Below are 18,911 nucleotides of genomic sequence, written 5' to 3'. Positions count from 1 at the left end.
CATGCCAGGAAACAGAGGGGCCAAAAAAACCCCAAACAAGTCGGAAGTATCAGGACATCCTAAGGTGGGTTCAAGATGTCAAGCATATGGAAAATTTCCTTGAGGAAAAGTTGAACCCTCTCAGATACTGTGGGGGAACTGGGCTATTTTCATGAGGGTTTCCCCAACCACCAAAATGGAATCACAGTATGGAGAGGGTAGCTGCTTAGTGAAAAATTCCGTCATCACTTCTGGTTAGGGACAGAGAGATTAGGTGTGGTTGGAATAGCCCGAGTGGTTTCCTCACTAAATAGGAATGAACAAACAGGTAACGTACCTAAGATAGTGCCCTGTGAATCACTACATGAGATTAAGGAGGGTCATGAATAACCATATGTGCCCCCTTGCCTTACTGTCACAGTAACCTCATTACTGCCTTTTAAGGATCCTATAGGTGATCATATGACCTTGATCACAGCCAAAAACAACCCATGAATGCCATCTCTGTTCCTGGCAGGAAGGAGAATGACCTCTCTTTGGTGGTGGAGAGCTGGGTCTCAGAATAGGGGTCCCACGCCTGTTCTTATCAAGACCAGCTTGATGACTAAAGGATTATCAGTTTATGATATTGTTTGGAGAGGTGGCTTGTTGGGTATAGGGGTGTTGGCTGGCATTCTGGCTTCTGTACCAAGGCATCTGCCTGCTATTTGTGGTGTCCTGGTGAATACACTATAGAACCAGCGGTAGGAAAGCACCTGTTTTACCTGGTGCTAGTTAAATTTATTACATATAACAAGAGGCCAAACACAGTGCTTTTCATAATGTAGTTTAGTAAATGTTTTTAATCAAATTATCTTTTTGGTTAGATTTGCAGGATTCCAAGCAAAGATGGTTTTATGAGCCCTTGTTAAGTGCACTGCATTCCTAGTTGAGTACCTGTATTTTAGGCCATAGTCTGAAAATTCAAATCCTTTTCTCTGATTAGATCTTCTTAACCAACTATTCACTTCCTATATCCAACATCTTTGTATTCAATGAGTAATGATGATGAAATTCCCACTTATTCCTCTAGAAGGCAGTTCTTAACCTCTTTTTGTACTATGGATCACTTTAAGCAGTATGGTGAAACCTAAGAATATCTCAGAATATTTTTAAATGTATAAGATTACAAAGGAAAACCAACTATGCTAAAATAGTTGTCTATTGTTATGTCTCTCTCTTTCTATCCATCATCTATCTGTCAATCTATCTTACTATCTACCTACCTATCATCTTTAAAACAAGCTCAGAGGCCCCAGTCCTAAGGACTTCAGTTTCTTCACTGGGACCTCATAATTCTAACATCACTTTCTAGATTTCTTTTGAGAGTATCAGTTGTCCCCACATGAACCACCAGAAGTAGTAGCAGTCATGATTTCCCTTGGCCTTTTCAGATCCCACTTCCTTGTTTGGTCCATTCCATTTTTTAAGGAACATTTCATTTTTTTTCTCAGCCAGACTAAAGAGGTATTCCTGGGACCCCTTTGCCTTCTCTACTTAGAAGACCAATTTTCATTTTGTTTACCAGTCTTGATTTCTAGGAGTTGGAAATTGGTTTCCATATTCATTAATCTCATTTGGAGCTGCAATGGCTCTTATTCTCTCTAGATCAGTTTTACGCTCAAAAAGTTAGAGGAAGTTCCTGAGTTTTTAAGAGTCTGAACCTAGATTACGTTTCTCCTTAGTTCTTGTTTTAGGGTCAGAAACAAGTGGATTCTGAGGTGGGTAGAAGGAAAGTGAAGGATTTGCTTCTCTTACTGGCTCCTTCACTGAAAAAATTTGCAGTTCATCTGTCTTTTCTTGTGTTAGTGACCATGGACACTATTAAATGGTGCTTGGGCATCTCTGTCCCTTCTGTGAGGTTTCTGCTAAGTCTCAGTTTGAAGTGTTTATCAGTTTGGGTACCATGTTTAAAGAGACTCAAGATTTTACCTTTTGACTCAGTTCTTCACAGTTTATATGGAACCAGATCTACTAAGTGCTTCTTGAAGATAAATAAAAGCTGGCTAATTTTAATAAAGGCCTCATTATGCCAGCACACGGAAACTATAGCCATGTTTCCACTATGTTTCTCTTCTCCTACTGCTTCTCTTCAGTAGATCATTGGTTGGTTTTCATGCACAAAGAAGGACATGGAAAAACTTCTATAGCTTTTTTTTAAAAACCCTTAGCTTCTGTGTATTGGATCCTAGGTGGAAGAGTGGTAAGGGTAGGCAATGGGGTTCAAGTGACTTGCCCAGGGTCACACACCTGGGAAGCGTCTGAGACCGGATTTGAACCTAGGACCTCCCATTTCTAGGCCTGACTCTCAATCCGCTGAGCTACCCAGCTGCCCCCAAACTTTATAGCTTTTGCAGAAAACTTTGGAAGTTTGTTAGAAAGTTCTTGACATTCAACATGTAGAAAGTAACCCAAATGGTGGCCTGCCATGCTAGGTGGAATATCAAAAAGATTACCTGGGCATGCTCCAGAAAATGAAGATACTCAGTTAATCAGTGAGTCCAAGAAAATTCAGCATCCAACCAAAGACCTTTTTTAAGGGTAGATTCAAACTGCTCGGTTCTTTCCTAGTGTGCTGGCAGTCAGACATCATTATGCAGTGTGATCACCCTGCCTGTCATAGGTTGCCTAGTTCAAGCTGCAGGGTAATATATTGGACCACAGTTCTGTCCTACTCTTGTAGTGAGCTTATTGGTTTTCAGTTTCCTATTCTTGGGGATGGAGAATTTGGGGATGATGTGACAAAATTATACTGGTCCTTACTGGGACTCAGTTCAGGAAAGAATCCTGGTCCACAGTACTGAATAAAATCTCCTCTATTGGGAGAATTGGTAGATAGACTTCCCTAAAAATACACGGAGGGACTCCCAGTATAGATGGAGGTTAGAAATATGTACTGAATCAATACTAGGAAGTGGACAGACAAGTTGATGAGCTGGGAAAAGCCAAGAAACTTTCAGAACTAGAAGTGCTTAATAAAAGATAAAGGCAGGGTTGGTTTAAAGCAAGGTCCAAGTTTTAGACTGAAAGAAAAGTAGCTTAAACAAGAACATAGTCTCAGTTTGTCACAAGATGAAATGTGTGGAGAAAATTGAAAGGGTAAAGTGTTTTGAGAGTTTGTTTAGTGAGTTTATTTGCCTTCCACAGTTGATCTCCTGAGTGCTTTCAATCAGCTGGAAAATTTCCCCCTATTGCTGCTTGGAACTTGAACTTTTCAGCTAGAGCATGCCCTCTCATCACTTTCACCTTCATTAGCCTTCATAGACCTTAAGAAGGAATGGGCAGGCTACCGTGGAAGACAGTGAGTTTTCTATCACTGGATACCTTCAAACAACATTTATATGATCTCTTATTGGGGTTTTACAGAAGATATTATTATTCACGTACAGATTGAATAAGACAGATGACTGATTTCCAAGATCCCTTTCAATGCTAATATTCTACGTAGTAAATTTGTTTGGCTAAAGCATATTCTTTTCCAAATATTTACAATAGTTGGAAATATACCATGAATTCCTGAATGTTATACAAATCAACATAATTTCTATGGATGTGACAAAATTTTGTTAAGTTCTCAGTTACAAAGATTATTGAAAGCTTAAACAGGAAATTTAAGATTAATATTTTTAAAGAAATTTGTACAGAGGATGATCTTGTTACAAAAATGTCAACTTAGAAATCATGAATGAAGCATAAATATTAATATATCCAATTTTGGTTCAGAATCAGGTCACAATATCTGTCTTCCACTGTAAGAGGAATGGGTGACAATTCTGAAATGAACCAAACTGAAAAAAAGAATGTTAGATACAATGGAAGCTTAACCTGATTTGAATGTGACCACAGATACTTTGCTGAAACTACAGCAGGAACTTCATACTTTGCAAACATCATCAAAGAATAATAGAACCTTATTGCAAGAGGAATGGGAGGGGGAAAAGTATAAGAGCAAAATGACTTGTAGGTTTGTTTGTTTTTTAATCATCAAAACTAGGCATAATCTTATACCTGGAACAACTGACATCCTCATTAAATCCAGTGACTTTGAGGGTAATAAATAAGGCTTAGGCATTATAAAATGATGTTTTCAAGATGATGATTATCTATATTCTTAGATGTGGACTCTGGGAGGTGAAGAAAAGGTTTAGCAATTTCTCCTTCCATTCCAGCTCTATTGCTATATAGAAAACAACCAATTATGGCTCTGATTCATTATTATTTAACAATCAACGAGTAATTGTCTAAGGCAGTGATGGACAAACTTTTTAAAGAAGGGGCCAAAGGAAAGGAAATGCTCACCTGTCAGTCTGTTTCTAAGGCAAATCTTTTGAAGTTTCATTGTATTATATCCTACTTATTGTATTCATCGGATTAGGAATAATGTGGAGTGGTGGGATAGTACATTTCAGCCCCCCCCCCAATTTGGCCTGCGGGCCATAGTTTGCCCATCACTAGTCTAAGGGAATGTTTGAAAGATCCAGGAGAGAAATTTAAAGACTGATAGTTAAAAACACAGATCTTAGGCTTTGTCTTTGCAAAGTTAGTAACAGTAAAAGGAAGGATATTTGGTAACAAAAGGTGTCCCCTCCATAAAAATGATTGCAAATTGAGACACTATCCACAACTGGGGTGAGGGTGGAGTGGAGCTTGGGTTCCCCCCAACTAAAACATAAATGTCAAGTCTTAAGTATATATGGAAGCAATTTAGTAACAAATGTGTTGTTGCTAAATGTGTATTTATATATTATTTTCTCCTCTAGGCTTGGTGGGCAGATGACCACCCCAATTTGTTGAGAGCATTTTGAGTAGCTAAGGGAAGACATAAGAAAATAAGGAACACAAAACAAAATAAAATAAAACAAAACTAGATGATCTGATGAATAAAACTATAGGCCAATCCAGAAATAGAATGTTTAGAGAATAGGCAAAGATGGATTAAGGAACTGATGCTAGAGAGAGTAAGTAGAGGAAAAATAAGATTCTTAAAAAAGGGAATTGTGCTAAATTGGCACCAAAAATCAAGAAAAGACAAATCTATTCCTCAAGTAGGAAAGACCTTACTCACCAAGAGAACTGATTTACTGAGATGAGATGACATACTTTGAAAAGGGTCAATCCTGTAGTTTAGAAATATGGGTAAACATTGCCAGAATGTTTTTTTAAGTGTTTTCATCCTTATCTATGTCTTGAAAAGTATAGGTTTTGAGGGCTTTCTTTGAACTTCGTTTTTAAAGGTAAACATTCCAATTTCCTGCTTGGTTTAGTGCCTCATTTTATGATATGAACCTAAGAATTCTTTCACCCAGTTTCTGTAACTAAAGGCTTAACTAAGAGAAGTTAACAAAAATTATGATTATCCTAAAAAATGCTACTAAGGACAAAACCTGGAAAGATATGCTCTGAGTCAGAGAACCAACTCTATCTTTTTTTTCCAACAAGCTTGTTCTTCAAGAAACTAATTAAATCTCAGCTTCCTTCTATATTAGAATGTATATGAAGCATACCACTTATATTTACATTACTCTTTTCTCTACGGAGAACTTGGTTAACTTAAATATTAGCATCTTTATTTACATACCATCAAATCATATGGACCTAGCTAACTATTGTCTGGGAAAGGAAGAAGACATTGGTTTTAAGGGCCACCTGAGATTTGAAAGAAAGGTCTCCTAAATGCTAATAAATCAAACAGCCAGAACGTGGACCAAGTTCCCCTAAAGAGGGGAAACTCTTTTCATTATTATTTTCATCATTTCTTCGTTCTCTTTCTTTATCACTCCCCTCTCCAACAAATCTATGGTTCATAGACTCTGAAGTCTTGTAAATACTACATATCAGCTCCTGACCTGTATGCCACAGCTGATCTCACTCTGATCCCAAGGCCAGAACTTCCTGAGAATAGTCAAACTGGTGAAAGCCAGTTAAAAACTAGTTCTGTGGCTTCTTTAGATACCCTCCATTGCTGCACCTGAGAACTGTTCTTCTGGACAGATGTCACTATTCCCCTAAACTTTTTAGCAAAACAATTTACAGAATTTACAATTTACAAGTCACACTTATACTGTGGAGAACCACAGAATATTTCAATTCCCTCTCCTTTGTTAGTGTAGCCTTAGTAGTCTTCTACTTTACGTTAACATTAAATACTTAGTACATTTATCTTACAGTATTCTCCTATCATAAAAACTTTTATCTATTAAAAAATTTACAAATCATCTATTTAGTCAAAAATGTGCCTGCTTGGTGGGACCAAGATGGCAGATTAGGGGCAGCCACCAAGCAGAACTCTCCCAACTTTACTTTATAAACAATTTAAAAATAAAACTGAAAATCAAATTTTAAAGTGGCAGAGCTAAAAAAAAGTTAGAGTGAGACATTTTTCTGACTTGAGAAAATTTAAAAAGTCTAAAGGAGAAACCTGTGGCACTGGGGTGGAGGCCTGTCTGTCGACTCTGCCCAAAGATGGTAGAAGAGTTGGACAACTGATCACATAGAAATTATGGGGGACCTCTTGCTCTCCTGGGTAAAGCTGGCACAGATTTCCATCTCTTTTACCTATGTGCAGTTCTGGATTATAGTTCCAGAGTGAAGAGGAGTGCTGGTAGTTAGTCATAAGGGAGAAGGGACCCTGGTCACAGTTTCAATGCAAAGAGAAATGGTGGGTTCCAGAGACTTTCTTGGGAAACATTAGAGTACAAACCAGGACAGCAATGACCACACCTCTCCCAAGATCACCATCTTGGAAACATCAAGAACTTGCAGATCCTCAGAACTAGTTCTTAAGACAACAGCATAAAAAAAGAGCCTGACCCTTGAGACAGTGCCTGCTCTAAGGTGAGCTGAGCTTAACTTTACTGTAAAATTAAAAATCAAGAAATAAGCTAGAAAAATGAGCAAACAACAACAAGAAGAATTTGGTCATAAAAACCCACTATAGTGGCAGAGAAGACCAAGACATAAGTTCAGAAGATAACAATGATATGAAAACAACTACCAAAAAAGCCTCAAAGAAAAATGCTAATTGGACCCCAAAACAACAAAAATTCCTGAAAACAGTTAAAGAAAGAGATAAGAATAGTGAGGGAAAAAATGGGGAAAGAAATGAAAGTGATATAAGAAAACTATGAAAAGAGAATTAACAACTTGGAAATAGAGGCATAAAAAATACTAAAGAAAAATGCAGAATTGGCCAAATGGAAAAAAAGGTACAAAAAATTCATTGAAGAAAATAATTACCTAAAAGGAGAATTGGGTAAATGGAAGCTAGTGACTCTTTGAGACATCAAGAAACAATAAAAGAAAGTTAAAAGGATGAATATCTCACTAGAAAAACACCTGATCTGGCAAATAAATCAAGGAGAGAATTTAAAGAAATGGCTTAGAAATCATACTTCAAAATAATTTATCAAGGAAAGTTGCCCTGACATCTTAGATACAGAGAGAAAAATAGATATTTTAAAAGTCCATTGATCTCCCCCTGAAAGAGATTCCAAAAGAAAAACTCCCAGGACTATTATAGTCAAATTCCAAAACTCCGATGTCAAAAAGAAAATACTTTTTCATCCATAAAAAAAAAGCATCCATAAAAAATCAATTCAAATATTTTGGAGCCACAGACAAGATCACACAAGATTTAGTGACTTCCTCATGAAAGAAGCATAAGGTTTATTATTTAATATTCTAGAAAGCTAAGGAGCTAGGATTACGATGATCAAGAATAATCTACCCAGAAAAACTGAATATAATCCTTCAGGGGAAAAATAGATATTTAATAGAAGACTTTCAAGCATTCCTAAATAGAAGACCAGAACAGAACACAAAATCTGACGTTTAGATAAGTCTCAAGAGAAGCATAAAAGGTAAACATGAAAGAATAATAATAAGGGAGACTCAAAATTAAATAGCTTAAAACTATGGAACCCCTTAAGAACTTTATCATTACTAGAGCAGTTAAAAGGATTTATACAATCAGAAGGTATGGGTCTGAATTGATTATATTAGAATGATCTTCAAAAAGTGGATGGGTGAGAAAGTGGAATATACTGGAAGAAGAGGGAAGGGAGAAGAAAATGGGTAAATTTTCTCACATAATACATGCATTTTCAAGGAAAAGCTTTTAAAATGAATCAGAATGGGAGGTATGTGTCAGTCAATGCTTGAACCTCATGCATCAGAATTGTTTCAAAGAGGGAAGAATATGTATACATATATACCCAGTTGTATATAGAAATGTAACTTGCCCAATAGGAAAATTGGGGGGGGGGGGAAGAAACAAGCCAAATGGGTGGGAAAAGGGAGGATAGATTAAGGGAGGCAGTAGTTAAAAGCAAAATAGACTTTTGAGGAGGGACAACTCTTTTTGTGGTGAAAAAGAATTGAAATTAAGGGGATGCCCATCAACCGGGGAATGACTGAACAAGTTGTGGAATATGTCTAAGAAATGACAAGGGTAGTGGCTTCAGAAAATATGTCAAGACCTATGTGAATTGAAGCAAAGTGAAATAAGAAAAAGCAGCAGATCCTTGTGCACAGCAACAATAATATCATAATGATGATCAACTGTGAAAGATTTGGCTACTTTGATCAATATAATGATCTAAGACAGGAGTTGGCAACTTTTTTGGCTGTGAGAGCCATAAACGCCACATTTTTTAAAATGTAATTTCGTGAGAGCCGTACAGTGCTCACAGTGTGTGCTCCTGTAACAGCGCCTGAAAAAAAATTGACTTTATGGCTCCTGCAGAAAGAGCCAGATATGGCTCGAGAGCCATACTTTGCTGACCCCTGATCTAAGACAATTCCAAAAGATTCATGATTTAAAAATGCCATCTACCTCCAGAGAGAGAACTGATAACTGAGTGGAAATTGAAGTATAATTTTCTCACTTTAGAAATTTCTTGCTTTTTAAAAAATATAGCTAATGTAGAAACATGTTTTGTATGATTTCACGTGTATAAACTGATATCATGTTGCTTGCTTTCTCAAATGAATGGGGGAAGTGGTGGGAGGGAGGGAGAGAATTTGGAACTCAAAATTTAAAAAGAAAAACTGTTTAAAAAACATTATGGTAAAATGTTAAAAAAATTTAACATGCTTCATGGGCAACATGGGGATCAGTAATTTTTAAATTCCATATCAAAACCCCACTTATAACTATTTGAATGCTTTTCTGCTTATTATGGATCTACACTAAGGAGCACCAAAAAAGTGCAATATAAAATAACATAAACTTTAAAAGGAAAACAACTAAAGAAGTACAAATATTATTTTGAGTACCTATTTGTAAATAGATCAATAGGATTGAAAACTGTTTTGAGTATAAGACACTGTTCCCCCTTTGAAGATTAGAGATTTATAATTTTAATGCAAAAGAGAGGGGCAATGTGGTGCAATGGTTAAAGTGCTGCCCTTGCCAAAGAGGGTTCCTTGCTCTTCTCTTAAAACATAATACGGGGGGCAGCTGGGTAGCTCAGTGGAGTGAGAGTCAGGCCTAGAGACAGGAGGTCCTAGGTTCAAACCCGGCCTCAGCCACTTCCTGGCTGTGTGACCCTGGGCAAGTCACTTGACCCCCATTGCCCACCCTTACCAATCTTCCACCTATGAGACAATACACCGAAGTACAAGGGTTTAAAAAAAAACATAATACACTTTTCTGTCTCTATACCTTTTTTCACATTGTTTCTGCCTGAAGTTAGGAAATATTTTTTAATAATGTGAACTGCCCCAAAGTAGGTTGGGCTAGCTTGGGAGGTGGTAATGGGTTTTTTGTTGTTGTTGTTGTTCCAGTTGCACTTGACTCTTCATAATGCCATTTGGGGTTTTCTTGGCAAAGATACTGGAGCAAGTTTTCCATTTACTTCTCCAGTTCATTTTACAGATGAGGAAACTGAGGCAAACAGGATTAAATGTCTTGCCCTGGGTCACACATAGCTAAGTGAAACTTAAGTTTCTGATGCCAGATTTGAACTCAGTAAGATGAGTCTTCCTGACTTCAAGCCTGGCAGTCTACTCACTGCACCTCCTAGTTGCCCCCTTCATACTGATATATAACAGTTTCTTGGCCAGGTATAGGTTGAACTAAATGGCCTCTCAGATCTCTTCTACCTCTGAAATTCTGTGATGGCCTGAGGTCTTGCTATACTAACCTTGTTTCCTTCAAGTCCCAACTAAAATCCAATCTTCTACAGGAACCCTTTTCTAATCCTTCTTATTTCTAATGCCTCCCTTCTGTTATTACCTATTTGTCCTGTTTGTGGCTTGTCTATATTTGTTATCTGTATTTGCTCATCTATATTTTCTCGGTGTTTCCCTCATTAGATCATAAGCTCCTTATAAGAAGCTGTCTTTTGTCTCTTTTTGTAACCCCAGTTTTTAACATAGTACTTGGCACATAGCAGGTGCTTAATAAATGTTTGTTGACTAACTGATTGACTTTTTTGGTGGAAGGGGGAGTTATTAGACAAGTATATCACTGAGATGCTATGGACACCAAATATGAAGGTTTCAGGCAAAACATTTGACAAAATCTCTTATGATGTCCTTTTGGATAAGATGGAGAGATATGTGAGGAATTATCATGAATATTAGGATTTACTCTTACTAGAGGTCTTCTAGTAAAGGCTAGATGGCCATTTGTTAGGGAGGTGACAGGGGGATTCTTCTTGAGGTACAACTTGAACCAGGAAACCTCTGAGGTGCCTTCCAACTAAGTGATTCTATTATTTTTGTGATGGGGTTTATAATGTAATGGGCATATAATCCCTAATAGGGGGATATACTATAGGCATAAAGGAGGTCAAAGTGTTCTTGTACTCTTGGAAAATATGAGGAAAAACAGAAGACTCAGCTTTATAGGGTCAGTAAAGGTTCTAGGGAGAAAGTGATGTTTCAAGTGGGTATAGTAGCAAGTAGTTGGAAGTGAGGAATATTGAATTCCAAGGATAGGAGTAGTCTATGTGAATGAATGGAGGGTTAGAGGACCACTTAAAATCCAAGAAGAGTGAGTAGCCCAGTTTGGCTGGAATACAGGAGAGTGTGAAGGGACTAGAAAGGTAGTGTGGATTCATACTCATCTTCTGATAGATAAAGGACTCAGAATGAAGAATAAAACATTTTTTGTGGGGTCCCACATTCACATGGGACCAATGGGGCAATTAATTTTGCTTGACTATGCATGTTTATAAGAAGAGTTTTATGTTTTTCCTTCAATCTCAACTAAAGGAGGAAGGAAGATAGATTCTAGCTGATTGAAATATATGTATTTATATGTTTTATATATTATTATGTTATATTCTTATTTTAATGCTGGATCTGGAAGCAGAGGACTTGGGTTTGAATCTCAGCACTGACCATGAACAATTCACAAAATATTTTATAGCCTCATTTTACTCATCTGATGAAAGAGATAAATGGACTAGATCATAGATCAGGAGCTATGAGAAGGCTCTCTCAGTCATTTAGCACAATTGTCCCTACTTCACAATGAAGCAGTTGAAGGATAAGAAGGCTAAGGGACTTATCAAAAATGACAAAGAAGTTAGGCATCAAAGAAATATGCTGGGATTTAGAAGTTCAAGGAAAATATCCTAGAGGAAGGCAAAATATTTATATTAAGGCAATCTCTAGAGTAAGCAGTCTTTGAATCTCAGCTGTCCAGAAGTGGGAGAACTTGAGCTGGGCTAAGGCTGAGTTGTAGTTAGGAGGAAAAAGAAGATCCTAACAGCTACATATCTCAAGAAATTGTGATTTCAGTGAACAAATAAATGGTAAATTCAGCATAAAAAGCAGAGATTAATCTACATGTCTTTTACATTGATTTCAAGGGAATCTATGGTAGAAAGACAAAATTTTTATGGACATCAACCTCTCAAATACATACCTCCAAACTTAACTGTCAGCCATATTCTTTCAAAATAGCTCAGAGCTTTGAGGCCACTAGATTACCCCTTACAACGATACACAGACAGCGATATGTGTGTATTCCTGTTGTTTTTGTTTTTTGATTAGGTCTGTAATTTCATTACAGGTATAAGGAACGGAACTTCCAGTGAATAAACTCCCTCTGAGAATATTTATTGAGTGCTCACTCTATGCCAGACTCATAGTACTAGGTTCAAGGTCAATATGATCATCAACTATTCAGCCACTTATATTCCGACAGTATTTCCTTGACTTACTGAAAGATTAAATGAGTCAACGTGGGTGACACAATGACTATGTATCATAGATAGGACCCAAACATTTTAGTCTTATTTCACTCCACTGTGCCATACTGCCTCGTGGCATATATATATATATATATGTATATATATATATGTAAATATATGTATGTGTGTGTGTAGATATCACACATATACACACATGTTCTCTAAAAGTAGCCTCCCAATCTTTGTCCCAGAATATGTTGAGGTCGCTATTTATTTAGCTTGTAGTTAATATGAATTAAAACAAAAATATTCATTTCTTCACCTGGCATTGTCTTTGGTACATTTTCAGTTCTTGAAGGAGCTTCTGATTTTCATCTTGTAATTTATTCCTGCTTATTGCTATTTCACTCACAGCTGACTTCAGTTTTTCAATAATGAATTCATCTCTTTCAACAGTATCATTATTAATATCTGGTTCGCAGGTCAACCGAGCAATTTCAGGGTTGTTAAGACTGCCATCTTCCAGGCACTGCTTCTTCCCATTTAGTTGAGATTGGTAACTTTGTGCCTGTTTCTGTAAAACAAGAAAAATTATAGATATTAAAGAAAAGCAATTTAGATTGACTTTAGCACAAGAAATATCAAAAAGTATTAGAAAAGATATTCTGATAATTTTTTTATTTTTCGAAAGGTAATACCTTCATCTCTCTATTATCTCTCCTCCTTTCTTTATATTTTGCTTTCTTAATTATCCCCCTCATCTTTCTTTAACCTTTCCCATTCCATTGTTTCCTTTTTCTCTGCTTCAAATATTTAAAACATTTCTCCATTTTGAAAAAAACAAATCTTCATTCGGCTCTGCTATCTACTCTACCCACAATCCAATTTCTCTCCTTGTTTTCAGCAACAAACTTCTCAAAAACTGGCCTACATCCACAGGGTTTATTTTCTCACCACTTCTTCACTCTAGCAGGTTTCCAATGACTTGCTAATAGGAAGAACCTTTACATTTCATACAGTCCACCATCTCCTTAACTTTCCTGCAACATAGGAAGCAGCTTATCACCCCTTATCAGAATTCTCTCTTGGACCTCATGGTTTCCTATCATTCTGGATTTGAAAATTCTTCTGTCTTCCATTGCTAACCTAATATGGCTATTCTTCAAAGTTTGGTTGGTGGTGGTACTCAGAGATCTCATATATGATCACAGATTCAAATATCACCTCTATAACAACGATTCCAAATTTATATACCCTCAACCCTGACATCTCCAATCCCACTTGCTTCCTAAATTTTTCCACCTGGATTTCCCAATATTAGTTTTGTTTTCTCTGTATAAAACAAAGCTTCTTGTCCTCCAACATCCTTTTCCCTTCCTCACCCCAAGACAGAATATATACCCAAAACCATTCCCTTTCAAAATGTTCTCTTTCTCTTAATAGCACTAACTGGATAACATCTGTCAGTTACCTGAGCTTAAAAGTTGGAGGTATCCACTGACTTCTTCCTCTCTTGTTCTCCTTTTTAATATCTAAACATTATACCAGTTCCAATATTCAAAATATCTATCAATATTTTGCATTTTCATTGCCATAATATCATTTCCCCATTATATTCTCTTGACTTATCAATCAAGAAAAATGGGAAAATATCTCAAAGAGTAATGGGACCTTTTATGTCCTATAGGAATAGGCACAAGAATGTGATTTCATTAGTTAAGGAAACTCCTAAATAAGGAAAACTCCCTCTACTAGTACAGGTCACTATCTTCTTTGTAAATTAGCCTTAGAGAGTAGCATGGAGCAGTGGTATAAAAATTGATTACTTCCTAGGTAGTAAATGATAATAGTGTTTTAACCTTTAATGTCTTCTAATTCAGAAGATCTGCTTAAATATTGTACCTGAAATTGATTACACTTCTCAGATAATAATTTTTGTTGGGCATCTACAGAAACAAGATGGTTCTCATATAGTATTTCTTGCTTGTCCCATTCTCTTGATTTTGCTCTAAATTCCTTAAAAAAAAGGAATAAACAAAAGTTTGGTGAAATGATAAATTTGAGGAAAAATGCATAATGACTCATACTGTCATTACAATTTTATTTTCTGAAAAGTAAAAGTTCAGGGCCTTTTTTCTTTCCCATCAAAAACTTTCATTGATATCTCACTGCCTACTGGAAAAAAAATTCATAGTATTTCACTTGGCTATTCCTTTCAAAAATCCAATGCTCCATTCTCCAAATATATCCCATACTTCCCCTACCTCTTGAGTCTTTGTTCATGCTACTCCATATACTGAGAATCCATACCCCCAAACACACTAGTCCCTTTCCCCACTGAGAAAATTCATCTTTCAAAGCCCAGCATCAGATCTCCTCCATGAATCTCTCCCTCATCACCCCAGCTTTAGTGCTTACTCTCTTCTCATGGATCCTGTAGAATTTGTACTACTACTTTTGCACTATGTTCTATTTCAAACAGTAATTATTTATGTATCTAAGGCAGAGAAAACATGATTCTCCTTTCCTTTACATATACATATGTATTTTATCTTAACTATTAGATGCAAATTAAAGGTAATAAACATATTTCATTTACTCTTGTGTTTCCTCATAGAACTGAGCAAATAAGTGCTTAACATTTTTTAATTGTATGCTACTTACTTGTATGATCACCAGTGAGTAAAAGAAAGCATAAATGATCCTCCTCTACCTAGATTCATTATCAGATCTCTTTTTATATTTGTAGGAAAAAGTCAATAGCCACTGGGTCAAAATCCAGTGAAATCCTTATATAAAAATGTTTTTAAACATGGCAGCTTTTTGAAATCATCAAAAAAATCTCTCTCTGGTAATTACGTCAGTTACAAAGAATTCAATAAATCACTTTTATGGAAAGTATGTAGCAGAAGCAAACAAAGTTTTATTGAGAAAAAAATTCATCATGCTAACATTTGTTGAATTAGTAAGATTACCACTTTAGTTCATTTTTCTGGATTTACATGGTATTAGTAAAATTATGAATATATGCAAATTACAAAGTAACAAAATACATTCATTTACACACAAATATTTTATCTATTTGCTAAAAATGTGCTTGAATTGACCATTTCAAACAATAGAATGAAATCATCTTTTTCTTCTCTTGCTCCATAATACTTCTAGAACACAAAATTAAAACTAAGTTGATTTTACAAGTAAGATGCCATATTAACAGTGAAATGTCTATTAGATTAACCTCAGGTTTGGCATTTAATATATTAATAAGTAGTACCTTTCCCATCTCAAATGATTTTTTCTTCACCCCCTATTAGGCTGGTCTTCTCTTCACACACAATGCTGGGTTATTCACTAGATCTCTAGATTTTTTCTGAAGTATAAAGATCTTAGAGATCATGTTATAGATGTAGAAACTAAAACTCAGAAAAGTTAAAGTGACTTGGGTTTTTATGATTACAGATTTAGTGCTGGAAAGAACCCTCGAGACCAAACATTCTCATTTTACAGATTCTATTTTATGGATCACCATGTTCCATCTGCCTGCCTGTCTCATGATTGAGGTGTCTCATTTCAGTAGGAGAGTGTATTTTCTACTATATTCGATTCTGTAAAGCTTTTCAAATTTCAAATTTTCAAATTTTCTATTGGTTATAAGTTTGAATAAATGATTTTATTTGCTAAAAAACAAAAACTCAAACTGATTAAATAACTTTTCCAAAGTCACCTAGGCAAGTAGTGGCAGAATTGGCATTTGAACCTGGCTCCTCTGACTTCAAACAAAGGACCATTGTTTTTTTACCTCCCTTGTACCGCTTTGCTTCTGTGGCATGTTAGGTTAATGTACAGGAAAATTATTACATTTTCTCCTCCATCAATAGTCACTGACTGGCGACCCTGTAAAAATCTCTTCCCATGGGTACTAGCATATATCAGCCTGGTCACAGATTGCATGTTTTAGTCTTCTATTTCTACAGTGACACATCTGATAATTCTATACTCTCTGTATACTCAGAGGAGAAGAAAGGGGAGGGAACAAGGGAAGGGCTGGGCAAGTTTTAAATGTTAGATTAAATGATCTAGAGACTGTTGGTGTCTTCTATTGCACTTTAAAGATGAGAAAAGATATTAGATTCAAGTGAAGGCAGGATGCCATTTCCTCTAACAGTGGAAGACTGGCTACTGTTATATCAAAAGGCTACTTTTGCAGTAAAACCACTTTTGCCATAACAGCTTGCTCCCTGAGCCTATGTACAACTTGCACTACTACCTCCTCCAGACTGATAGGGCAAAGGAAGGAGAGTTCCTATGGTGTCAGTGGAACTATAATGAATGAAAAATGTATGACAGATGAAACCGTCCTAGAATATTTCCACAGATATGCAGTTTGGGCTTACTAAATCATCATTAGTTCAATCTTCAGATGAACTTGTGAGAAGAGAGGAAGAGTCATGGATACACACATCACATTTTCCTCCATGTGCCAGAACTGTGGCATAATTACTTATAACAAAATATTCTGGTCACATCCCTTGCTTCTATAAGTCCAGTGAATTTCCTTAGTTACTATGCTAACACAAATACTTCAGAAAGGTAAAGGATGATGAGGATTGAAAAAAAAGACATGTGATTTAATTATTAGAAGGGCAATTTATGGTCTTAGAAAATCATTGCAATATAGAGATGTGTACAGAAACTACAGACTTTAAAGGTCTGAGGAACAAAGGTTCCTAAGAAGTCACCAATGAAAGAAAAGAGGCAGACGGAACAAAAACTATGTGAGATGGAAGGGCAAAGCACCTTCTTAGAATTGAGTCACAATAAGAATACTTTGATTTCAATCATTCAATCATACTATGATTTCAACCATTTATAGCCAGTGGTTACACAGAGGATGAGCAAAGTTCTTCCATTCTCCCCAGCACTGAGTGAGTCTTGGCACTTTGATGATGCAACTCTCTTATCAGACCCTGAACTGGAAGAGCTAATGGCTTGGTGGACCTTTAAAACTACCCACAGATCTTGATTCCTTTTACTTTCCAGGTGGCATTATGTGCATATATCTGGGATTTCCCATGAGGTGATGAAGGGAGAGCCTTAGCTACTATGTGATAGCATGGCAACTAAAGTCCATATCCAACCTAATGCATGCCTGGTCCTGGGTTTGTGGTCATTTTCTATTTTTGTTCTTTTTCACTCTTAGATGAACAAATAAGTATTGATCCTGAGGTGGACATGGCCAGCCTTGGTGTGAGTTCAAGAGGTTGGACAATCCTAGATTCTTTGGTCAAAGTTATATAGACAACTAACTAATTTAAAGCTTCTTGGAGAAGATAATCACTGGCCAGAGAATGAATTCAAATCCTGGCATGGATTGGAAGAAGACATGGATGGGAAAGTTTTTGGACAGTACAAAACGTAAGTGAGATATAGCAATACTTATTCAGTCCTCCCACAACCTGTTTCTTGTTCTGATGTTTATGACAACCTCTTGGCAGATTGTAAAAGTAGTTAAATGTTATAAGTGACTGCTTAAGTCTTGGCAGTGCTTGCTCTAACTTGTATATTTTACCATTTCTTTGGTGTACAGGAAATAAATACCTGCCTCACACCTGATTCATATTGCACATGAAGTATCTTTTTATCTGAGACATGAACCAAAACTTAAGGTTTAAGTAAATCATTTTAGGGCATTCACAGTGGATATCTTAAAGCCAAAAAGTATAAGAAAAGGGGGTATAACCCCTCGCATTAAAGACCAGGTTCCTTGATGGCGCGAAGTCAAGACCATCTACATGGGTACAAAATAAATGAGTTCCTATTAGTAGACATGGGTGCGGAGCAAGTTCCCCCAGTTCCTTGGGTCAAGCAGCAGTTCCTTGTTTAAATAATCAACAAATATTTAATAAGTGCTTATTATGTGCTAATTGCTGGTGATAAAACTACAAAGCAAAAGCAATCTGAAAGAGTTTACGTTCTAATGAGAGGAAATAATTTATGTATGAATTGGTACCTAGAAGATATGTATAGAACAGATAGAGGAAAACCTTTAGAGGTAGGTGCTAGCAGCTAGGAGTTGTGGCAAGGCCTCCTGTAGAGGACAGTATTTAATCTTAAAAGAAAATTATGGATTCTAAGAAGTGAACTAGAGCATTCCAGGGATAGGAGACAGCTATTAGAAAGGAATGGAGACAGGAGATGGGAGTATAGTGTGAGGGGAACAGCAAGGAGGCCGTTATGATTGGGCCATAGACAGCATAGAGGGAAATAATGTATTTGAAGAAAGGTAATACAGAAAGTATTCAAGTTTTGAAGAAGAGCTTTAAATATTGAACAAAGGAGTTTATATTTGTTCCTAGACGTAATAAATTTATGGAATCATTTGAGTTTACTGAGTAGGTGGCTGACACGGTCAGAACTACACTTTGGGAAAACTATTTTGGAAGCTGTATATAAAGGATAGATTGGAAAAGGGTGAGACATGAGGCAAGATAATCAGGGCCTGAACTAGGGAGATTACTAAGGGAGTGTAGGGAATGAGGAAGTAAGAGGTATCATGGAAGTATAGAAACAAGATCTGGCTATTGATTAGATATATGGGGTGAGTGAGAGTGAGGGCTTGGGATGACACCAAGATAGTGTCTGTATAGTGCTGCCCTCAAAAGTATTAAAGTTCAGAAAAGGGGTGGGTTTGTGGGGGAAGATAGAATGTTCTCTTTTGGAAATGTTGAGTTTGAAAAGCTTACAGGC

At 36.5% G+C, this 18,911-nt stretch overlaps 1 protein-coding gene across 1 annotated transcript in view; it reads right to left on the bottom strand.

Moving 5' to 3' along the window:
• Nucleotides 1-18,911, bottom strand: part of DEUP1 (deuterosome assembly protein 1) — a 104,277-nt gene that overhangs the window by 62,174 nt on the left and 23,192 nt on the right. Inside the window, exons 4-5 of the mRNA XM_044666220.1 lie at nucleotides 14,067-14,180; nucleotides 12,487-12,738 (exon numbers count right to left, since the gene is read on the bottom strand). Coding sequence (XP_044522155.1) covers nucleotides 12,487-12,738; nucleotides 14,067-14,180 — 366 coding nt within the window. The remainder of the gene's footprint in view (nucleotides 1-12,486; nucleotides 12,739-14,066; nucleotides 14,181-18,911) is intronic.

Source organism: Gracilinanus agilis, chromosome 3 (assembly GCF_016433145.1).
Source record: "Gracilinanus agilis isolate LMUSP501 chromosome 3, AgileGrace, whole genome shotgun sequence".
Lineage (NCBI taxonomy): Eukaryota > Metazoa > Chordata > Mammalia > Didelphimorphia > Didelphidae > Gracilinanus > Gracilinanus agilis.
Note: the sequence above shows the minus strand (reverse complement) of the source record. Positions and strands in the feature narration are given on the sequence as shown.